This window comes from Alligator sinensis, unplaced genomic scaffold, assembly GCF_000455745.1.
Source record: "Alligator sinensis unplaced genomic scaffold, ASM45574v1 scaffold872_5, whole genome shotgun sequence".
Taxonomy (NCBI): Eukaryota; Metazoa; Chordata; order Crocodylia; family Alligatoridae; genus Alligator; species Alligator sinensis.
The window spans coordinates 727128-736843 of record NW_005842730.1 but is presented as its reverse complement, the minus strand read 5'-3'; the positions used below and the strand labels follow the sequence as shown (position 1 = coordinate 736843).

Sequence of the window (9716 nt, the reverse complement as noted above, 5' to 3'; positions counted from 1 at the left end):
AAATCTGATACCACCTACCTGGAGATCCTGGTCAATGATGTGAATGACAACGCGCCTCAGTTCCTGCGGGATAACTATCAGGGCTCTGTGTATGAAGACGTCCCAGCCTTCACTAGTGTCCTACAGGTCTCTGCCACCGACCGGGACTCGGGGCTCAATGGGAGGGTCTTCTATACCTTCCAGGGGGGAGACGATGGAGATGGAGATTTCATCATCGAGTCCACCTCGGGCATCGTCCGGACCCTGCGGAGGCTGGACAGAGAGAATGTCCCTCTCTATATGCTCAAGGCTTATGCTGTGGATAAGGGCCTCCCACCTATGAGGACTCCTATTGACATCCAGATCACCATCTTGGATGTGAACGACAATCCCCCCGTGTTTGAGCGGGATGAGTTTGACATCTTTGTGGAGGAGAACAGTCCCATCGGGCTGGTGGTGGCCCGAATCACAGCTAGTGACCCGGACGAGGGCACGAATGCCCAGATAATGTACCAGATTGTTGAAGGCAACATCCCAGAGGTCTTCCAGCTTGACATCTTCTCTGGGGAACTGACAGCACTGATGGATTTAGATTACGAGGCCAAGTCGGAATATGTCATTGTGGTCCAGGCTACCTCGGCCCCTCTGGTGAGCCGGGCCACCGTGCACATCCGCCTGTTGGATAAGAATGACAACAGCCCAGTTCTGAAGAACTTTGAAATCATCTTCAACAACTACATCAACAACAAGTCCAGCAGCTTCCCAAGCGATGTCATTGGCCGGATCCCAGCTTATGACCCTGATGTCTCTGATAGGCTTACTTACAGTTTTGAGCAAGGCAACGAGCTGAACTTGGTCCTGTTGAACCATAGCACTGGGGAGCTGAGGCTGAGCAGGGCCCTGGATAACAACAGGCCTCTGGAGGCCATCATGAGGGTGTCCGTGTCAGGTAAGAGGCTGTCTGGTCGGGGCTGTTGTAATAGAAATTTCAGAAATTGTCGTCACTGGGAAATTCAGGTTCTTGCCAAGCCTTGGGGAGTTTTTCTATGGATGTATATATAGGGCCCAGATTTTGCCCCTGGAAGGGATCATTATGGCCAGCTAGTCTGATACCTTGCAAAATACAGGTCTAAAATATCCACTCTGTGATCCTACTCAGAACTCGGGCAGTGTCCTTCGTTCAAAAAAACACCCAATCCTGACCTAAATAGTGTGGTGGAGAGTCTAGCCTGTCCTTTGGGGATGTCCCCGTTGGCCAGCGACGTTAATTTAAAGCTGGATGTTCAGTGCTGGTGGTCACCTTTTGGCAAGCTCTCTGGCCGTTAGTGTGAGTTGAGTTTTGGAGTGCAGGAAGGGGAGGAATGTGTTTGAGTGGTCGCTTTGGATTAGGTTACATCTGCCTCACCCAAGTGCAAACTCAGAGTATATCTGTTGATCCAGATGGATGCCTTCCTACCCTCACTGTGGCTGGAATTGCACTGAGTCCTGCTTAGCCTTTTGCAGGAGCTCCTGTGAAAGAAACCCCTCTCCCCTTTCTGAAAAGAATCAGCTTTTGGGGCAGCGTTGTTCTAAGCTTATTTTTCTGTGCATGCGCCTGGACTGTGAAGATGTGTCCTTGTCTCAGCAGCTCGGTGGGAACAGGTGGACCATTATTACATGGCTGGACAGGGCAGTCACTGACTTGCCGGCTCCTGTCTTTTTCCACCTTTCAAAGCCTTAACTGGAAGGACTTGCTGGGACTGCTGGGGGGCCTTGCATTAAACTTTTCACTCCCCTCTCTCTTAGCACAAATAGTGTGGCAAAGGTGCAGGATGTGGGACCAAGCCTGGGTTGTGCTGGCTGCTGTAGCTGCTTGATACCTGGCTCAGTGCTACAGGGCCAGCTCTGCCAGTTTGTTCAGGCCACAGTGCAAACACGTAGGTTGTGTGTCGTGGTGGTTCTTGCGGTGGAGGTTTTGACAGTGGGAGCAGGGCCTGGCTGGAAGGGACAATCCCTGTAGGTGCATCCTTCTTCCCAGTGTTTTTCGGTGGCATTGAGCCTTTACTCTGCACCCCCTGTACAGCTGTACCGTACCAACAGAGTAGTGGGATTAGGGAGCAACGTCAAAGCAGTACAAGAGCTGCCAGGGGCAATGGGCTGGGTGGATCTTGGCACAGAGATCCAGTTACAACATGTGGTCGTTTCTGCCTTGGCCAGCACTAGGACGAGGCACTGCAATCCTTGAGTGTTTCTTTTGTGCTGCCTCTGGCAGGGACCTGAGGTCAGGCACTGCTCTGGGAGGAGATGGGGATTCTCAGAAGAGCCATTGACAGACTGCAGGCTGGCTGGCAACAAATATTTTGAGAGTGACTTTTTTTTCATGGGGCAAAGGTTGGGTTTTGCTTGTGTCTCCATGTGGCATTTGCCCTAGGCTTTGACTGTGAGACAGCAGCGCCTTTGGGCTGAGAAACCTGTGACCGGATGGCAGGCTCTGATCTGCCGCACCTCCCCACCTTCTGCCTGGTTCAGGTTTCCCCCAACAGGTGCCCTGGTACTGGGAAAACTGTTACTCTGCCTGTGGTCCCATTGCCATAGTATGAGAGCACTTGGCAGTCTTTATTGTATTAGCAGCAGTGCTGTTATCCCCATTGCTGTAGTATCTGAACACCTGGCAGTCTTTATTGTATTAGCTGTAGTGCCGTTATGCCCATTGTGTGCAAGGGGAAATGAGGCACAGGGAGATTAAAACCAGCGATTCTTAACTACCTTGCCTTGAGTTTAATGAGGGTGTCTTGAGTCTAAAAAGTTTGAGAACCACTGGACTAAACAGCGTGCACTTAGATGTGTGGCTGTGGCACGCCTGGGCCCAGCTAGCACTGGGAAAAACAACTTAGCCTTTATTGTGATTGCCCCTTTCTTGCTCATGGCTTCCAGGCCATGTGGCCTACCACCCTGCCTTGTCTGGGGAGAGCAGAGAAACAGAATTAGCAGTGTTAATCTGAAGTTAAGTAGAGGATGGGTAGATTTGCACCTTAGCAGGGAAGCCAGGGACTGAATGGGCCTTGGGGACAGAGATTTTTTTTTCTCGGAGGGTGGGATCACTCTTACTGCTTCCCATGATCTAAATCAGGGCAGCCAGGCTGGTACCCTTCACCAGTGTGAGTCCCTTATGCTGGGTCTGAGAAGGGATCGGGTTCTGCATCTCAAATCTTTTCCAAGTCTTTCAGAGGCTCGCAGGGGCAGGGCCTAGGTATCTCCACCTCCTCTTCCCCTCTCTCCTGACTCTGCAGTTTCCCTCCTACTAGTTGGCACATGTTTCCCTTTTGCCCTGAGCCTGGGAGCCAAGGATCTGAGTTTGCTTTTGGAAAAGAGCTTGCAGGCCAACCTTCCCCTGATGTAGGGAGACTGCTGTGGCTTTGAAAGAAAAGTTTCTTTCCCCAGTGGCTGGCTGTGCTGTGCTGGGTGGACTGTCCTGTGCGCAGAAGGCATGGCAGGTTGGAAGCAAGGTGTGTCAAGGATGCAAGGTGCACAGTGCCGTGCAGAGGGGACATGTGCTTTGTAGGATGCAGGGAGGAGAGCTGCTGAGGCTGCATTTCTGGTGAGCAGGGAAATGTGACCTCCCTCTGCCCCATGCTGGCATCACTGCTGCTCTGGACTCTGCTCATGGGGCAGCCCCTGTGCCAAGCCATTCAGCAGGGATGGCCACTCGCCCAGGCCTGCTGAGTGTGGAGCAGCATCCTTCCTGCTGCACTGTGGGGCAGACACTGCATGTGATTTGTGCAGCTTGCGTGTTATCAGAGTGGCTCCCAGGCTTGGTCTGGCTTTTGGGGGCGGTGTATCTCTGCTGCAGATGGGAATGTTCAGCCATCCAAAACTATCGCATTACTCGCCTGCTGGTGGGTGGGTGGAGGTGGGGGAGGGGTGGCCTGATGGGATCCCTGTCAGCGCAACACTGGGGCATTGAGTCCCTTATTAATGCAGCAGAAGGCTTAGTTTGCATGTACAGCGTGGTGGATCGGTGCAGGCCTGTTAGGGACCAATCTGGAGCTTGCAAGTTGGGGGCTGCTTGGGAGCAGCTGTCTCTGAGCCTTGGCAATTAGATGCTCAGCAGGGTGCCTGCTTGTGCACCTGCTTCCGGGAGGGGCAGAGGATCCTAGCCTGCGCAGAGGGCAGGTAGCTGCTGGAGCTGGGTCATCCCCCACTAGGAAGAGTCCTGATGATTCTAGTGACAGCAGCTGAGGTGCCCCTGGCGGGTGCTGGGATAGCCCATCTAAGGCCTCCCTCTGCCTGGGGGCAAGCGTGGGGCTGTAATTGCAGTGCAGCTGGGAGGTGTCAGTAGCTCAGACACGTGGCATCCTTTAACCTCCTGTTTTCATCCTGGTTCTGGGGCTGTGCTGGGCGAGTTCCAGGAGATTCAGCCGTGCCTTAAGTACCTGGGTGGCAAGGAGATCCTGCAAGCAGCGGGCCAGAGCGCTGCTGCAGCCTGGGGTGTGAGGGAGATCTGCTAGGGCTAGTTCTGGAGGGGAGGCCAGTCAAGGGCTGGGTCTTCTCCTGGAGCCCCTGCCAGCCTAAGCCCATACATGTGCAAGGAAATGAGGCCTTGGATTGTGACTCTTACTTGGAGGGATCTCAGATAAACTGACCGGGGTCAGGGGGAGAGTCAGGACTAACCGGCTCCTGTGTAAGTGAGATTGAATATACTATGGTCTGTTTTTTTTGCCAGATATGCCCATTGTGCAACAAGTCCATGGCCTTCCACATATTAGAAGTTATAAGTAAATTTTAGCACCCAGTGAAAGCAGGAGGTATTAGATCTGCCAGGCCTGAGCTGTGCCCCTTACCCTTCCCCCTACCAATTTCTGCCAGGACTAACCTCTGGTATTATGCCAGTGTTCCAGCTGTGCCAGTCCTGACCTGCAGGCTTCATGCTTATCCCACCCATAGCTCAAGTGCACCTTGATCCTGCTCTTCTTAAGTGATCCTCAGTCCTGTCCTGTAGCTCCCTGATATCCCACCTCTGGGCTTCCCCCACACTTTTTGACTGACACCCCTCATTCCTGGCTCTGCTGCCCTTTGTAGTACTAGCAGCTGTAGAGAATAAAACAGTAGTTTTCAGCCTGTTCGCATAGGCCAAACTTCAGTCTGCTGAGTTGCTTTGTGCCTACCCTACAAGCTGTATCTGGGGAGCTGATAAGACACTAGTGCTCACTGCAACCCCAAGGAGAGTGGGTGTTGAGGTGGGAGAGGGGAAACGAGAGGTAATGGGGGTTGGTGTCACTCAGGCTGTCTGCCTGGTCTTTGGGCTAAGTGAAGCTGATGTGAGAGAGTTCAGGGAACACAGATGCATGCAGATCTGGGGGTTCTGCCATGTAAAGGCCAGTGCTGCTATTAGAGTACAGAGGGGAGCAACTGCGAGGGGTGAGAAATAAGGAGGTCTGGAGCTTAACCAACTTCAACCTACACTGCTTGGAAGGGCATGTATTGGTAAGACACACAGGACCTTAGCTGAGACTGTTGCCTGTTAGCTGCTGGAGAGACATTACATGGGTCAGGGACCAGAGCACATGTGTTGCCACAAACGCACTGGCCTGCCCCATTGGCCACTGAGAGGTAGCCATGTGCCTTTAGGGTAGCACCGAAAGTCAGAGCCATGGGCATAAGAGGGAGAGGCAAAGTGTGCACGTGCCTGTGGGGTATGGCAGATTCTCCTGGACCAGGATAGAGGAGAGATGAGCACTGAGAGGCTCCCGGTTCCTCCGGAGCGAGGGGACAGTCCCTGTCTCTGGTCTCTGTTCTGGACCCATCAGGGTCCTGCTATCAAGGAGCTCAGGGCAGGGTGACAAAGACACTCTGGGGCTGGAGGGATTGAGCTGCGTGAGAGATTATGTGAGTCAAGTCCACGTGAATCAATTGAATGGTTGAGGACACCAGGGTGTAAACACAAGAGGAAGGGGCCTTAAGAGGGGGGTTGCTGGATGTAGCAGGATGACATTGAATCAGGGGGAGCATGGGAAGTTTCCTGGTGCAAGATGCATATGGGGAGGTCTCTGGCCAAGGGCAGAGCCTGAGGCCCCAGGGGCTAGCGGCACTGGGGCAAGGGGCTCTTTTTCTGCCATAAACGCCAACCAGAAGGTAGAAATGTTTGCTGCAAATTTTTTTCCTAACATCCCTCAAAAACAGTCAGGCAGAAAAAAAATGGCTGACTGGGCTGATATTTTTCACTCTTTGTTTGATTGTACAAAAATCCCTCCTGAATTTTTTTTATTTTTTTTTTAGTGCAATTATACATTTTTGATTGGATGAAAGAAGCCACTTGTCAGGTAAACCCTGTTTCTGAACAAAAAGTGTCAACCTTTCAAACCTTGGTGTTTTCTTCTGGGGAAAGTTTAAGACTGGAATGGGGGAGCCCTGCCTTCTCAAGGCTGTTTGACATCTGGGTGAGGTTTGTGAGATTTTTTTTGTTTTTTTCCAGCTCTGATTTCTGTGCACGAGAGGGGGCACGTGAAAGCAATCTACTGCAGGGACTGTCCTGGCCCCCATTACTAGGACCACCTCACAATCTCCACTGTATTTATTGTCCAACACCTCTATGAGGCAAGGCTGTTGCACTCAATTTACAGATGTGGAAATCAGGGTACGAAGAAACTATATGATTGCCCCATGTCACTCAGAGACTGTGACAGACCTGAGATGTGAACGTAGGTCTGTCTAGTCCCAGGCTGGTTCTGGGCCATCTTACCTCTGTTTTCAGGCGAGCTCTCTGAAAATAGATGGAGATGACCATGAAAACGTAGTCCAGCTCATCTTCGGATTTGGAGTGAGTCTGGTGTCTACCAGTGGGAGCAGGACAGAGCCCAGAGCGGGTGGGGAGAAATGCTGGGGAGCTGGTTTTCCTCTGCCCAGCCAGGGTTTGGATGCAGGGCTGGGTGCAAGTGAGATGGCTAGAGGGCGTCCATGGATCCTACAGGGAAGCTGAAAACTTCACCCCTGGGAATTGTGAGTGATGGGTGCAGATCTGCTCAGTGAGGTGCTGGCTCCCAAGGGATCAGAGGCAGTCTCAGCAGGGTGCCATCTCCCAAGGCCTCCTCTTGACCCTGTGCGCTGCGGAGAGACCTGCTCAACTTCTGAATCAACCTCCCCAACAGTGTTTTCTACTTGCACTGCAGTCTACTGGTTTAGACTGGGTATGTGAGTTGAAAGCTGGGAGCCAAAGCTCTGGGACTGTTTCTGACTGCCAGTGATTCCCTGCATGACCTTTGGCAAGTCCCTTCCCCTTTCTGCATCCCAGGTTCCCCACCTATAACAGAAAGATAAGCCCCTTTCTGGGGGATGTGGTTAATATGTGTTTGTCTAGCACTGTGAGACTCTGCGGAGAGGTAAGCCTTGCTGTGACAGCATGTCTGCTACAGGCTATTGCTGCCTGCAGGGCTGTAACTGCATGTGTCCAGAGAGCCCCCCCCAGACCCGAGTGCCATATGCATGTGAGTCTGGGATTGGTCATCACTGCTGCAGAGAAATCCAGCAGCGAGTGTGTATGGGGTTGGTGGAGAGAAGGGAACTCTTGCTCCGGCAACATCACAGCCAAGGGGGATGGACTCCTATCGTGCCAGCACTGCAGTCCCCTGAGCGATGGGAAAAGGGCTTCCAGGAGGAACTTAGTGTAGGCGTTTGGAGATTTACATGCTGTTTCTAGCTCTTTGGGAACTCTCACCTGCTTTTAGTGGTGGGAAGATGCTTTGCTCAGCCCTGGCTGGTCTCCGTCGCACAGTGTGTTTGCTCCGATTCCCATGCTGCTTTGCCTCCTCCTGTTCCTGCTACTGCTGTTCTGGTGCCTTCCTAATCAGCAACCGAGGCAAGCAAGGCACCAGCCTACTCATGCTACTAGGTCTGTGTATGTTTTGGTGGGGGTCAGCTTTTGTTGTCATTGAACTCACCCCATGGTATGGCTTTGTTTGCTGCCTGCTGTTTGGGCCTCCTCTTTGATTGCTATGCGCACTGAGCTGCGGTCTCTGGGACTAGCTGCAGGAGGGGTTGCGGGGTGCGGTTGCCGTTCTTCCAGCATCAACAGGCTGCGCACTTAGGTCACTTAGGGCACCTATACACGTGTCAGAGCTGTGCTCCGATGCATGCTAATTAGCATGCTTTGGAGCAGACTTGATTAATCGAGTCTGCTGCGAGTAACCTGGAGCATGCTAATTAGCGCACTCCAGCAGCCTCCGTGTCATGTGTATTCGGTGCCTCCGCTTTTCAAAAAGGCGGTGGGGGCACTTTAACTAAAGCTCGTCAAATGAGCTTTAGTTAAAGTGCTCCTGCTGACATTTTGAAGCACGGGGTGCTGAATACACATGATGCTGTGGGCGCTTTAATTAGAGCGACTCTCAGAGCTGCTCTAATTAAAGCGCCCCCCCAACCCCTCCCCAGAGCACGTGTATCGGTGCCCGTACAGTAGGCCCTTCCTTGTGGGTTCGTTTCCTCTGGATTTCCCCCACGGTCCTGCCACTCGCCAGGTGTGGTTTTGTCCTTGCTCCAAGTCCATCTCTGGCATTTCACTTCTTGAACAGAACTGTGTGTGGCCTACCGCATTTACTTCCTTACTACTCATTATTTTTCCCAGCTTAGTAATAAATATGCTAAATACTGCTCCTACCAGGTAACCCTGGGCATGTTCTGTAACTAGAAGTTAACTACTTTTCTGTCCTCAGCACAACCCCAACATCCGGGTATGCCTTTGGCTGTGTGCTCTTCCAGTTCCCTCTTCACTCCAGGGGAGCTGCTGTAGTTCATACATGCTTCAGTTTGCCGGCTCCGAGTCTGACTCGGGTCACTTCCCCTACCCCAAGCTGGTTCACTTCTGACTTCCCTTCTTTTCCAGGAGCAGTCAGCCTTTCAGTGCTCTCTTACAGCTGGCTAAGTGGCCTTTTAATTAGCATCTGCCATTTGTAACAACCTCTCCCCTCTTTCTCATGGATCAGCCACCTGGAGTTACTGATACAATCATTTCCCTCAAGGGAGCCAAGCTCTATTGGATGGGGGTCACTCTTTTTCATCTCAGCTCTGTGGATGTCACCTAGGAGTAAGACCATGTCTACACAAGAAAGATTTGCCAGCAGAAGTTTTCGGCAGTTGGCAGCATTGTCACCGTGAAGTTCCTACATACTTGGCTTTTGCTCGTGCTGCACATCCTCACCGTGAGAGGTCAGGTTGACAAAAGGCATTGTGTATTATCACTTGGCATTTCCCAGGCAACAGACTGCCTTGTGGGACCTTCTAGAAATGCTTGGGGGGATACCTCCATTTTCTCTGGGAAATTCTGGGAGTTCAGGGTGGGTCAGGTTCCTCTGTCACAAGAATAGCCTATGCTCTAGCCAAAGCATTTCATAGATGCATTTGCTCGTCAAGGGCTCCTCTCTGTGTCATCTGACCAGTTGATGCAGGGATGGGCTTGAGACTTAACTTTTATCGCTGTCTTTAGCAGATTTTTACATCTTTCTCTTTCAGCCCACTATGGCAACCCCACTCATATTTGCATTCTTATGATGAGAGAATAGTATCTCTACCAGTTCTCCCATATGGCTCTCTCCACTTAATGCTGTCAGGTTAGTTTTGCATCCTATTAATCAAGGAGTTAAGTTGCTTAGGTAGCCGGTAATCACATTCATTCACTACTGACCAAGGCTAGATTTGAACTAGCAGCTCCGTGGTGATAGACTTGCCTGTCTGCTCCATAATTACTGGTTACTGGAAGCTCCTTGGTCCCT

The 9716-nt window shown here is 51.8% G+C and overlaps 1 protein-coding gene across 1 annotated transcript in view; it reads left to right on the top strand.

Moving 5' to 3' along the window:
* Positions 1-9716, top strand: part of CELSR2 (cadherin EGF LAG seven-pass G-type receptor 2) — a gene marked incomplete at its 5' end in the record, with an annotated part of 77399 nt that overhangs the window by 1689 nt on the left and 65994 nt on the right. The window contains one exon of the mRNA XM_006034379.3: positions 1-928. This exon is cut by the window's left edge and continues 1689 nt beyond it. Within this exon, the coding sequence (XP_006034441.1) occupies positions 1-928 (928 nt within the window). The remainder of the gene's footprint in view (positions 929-9716) is intronic.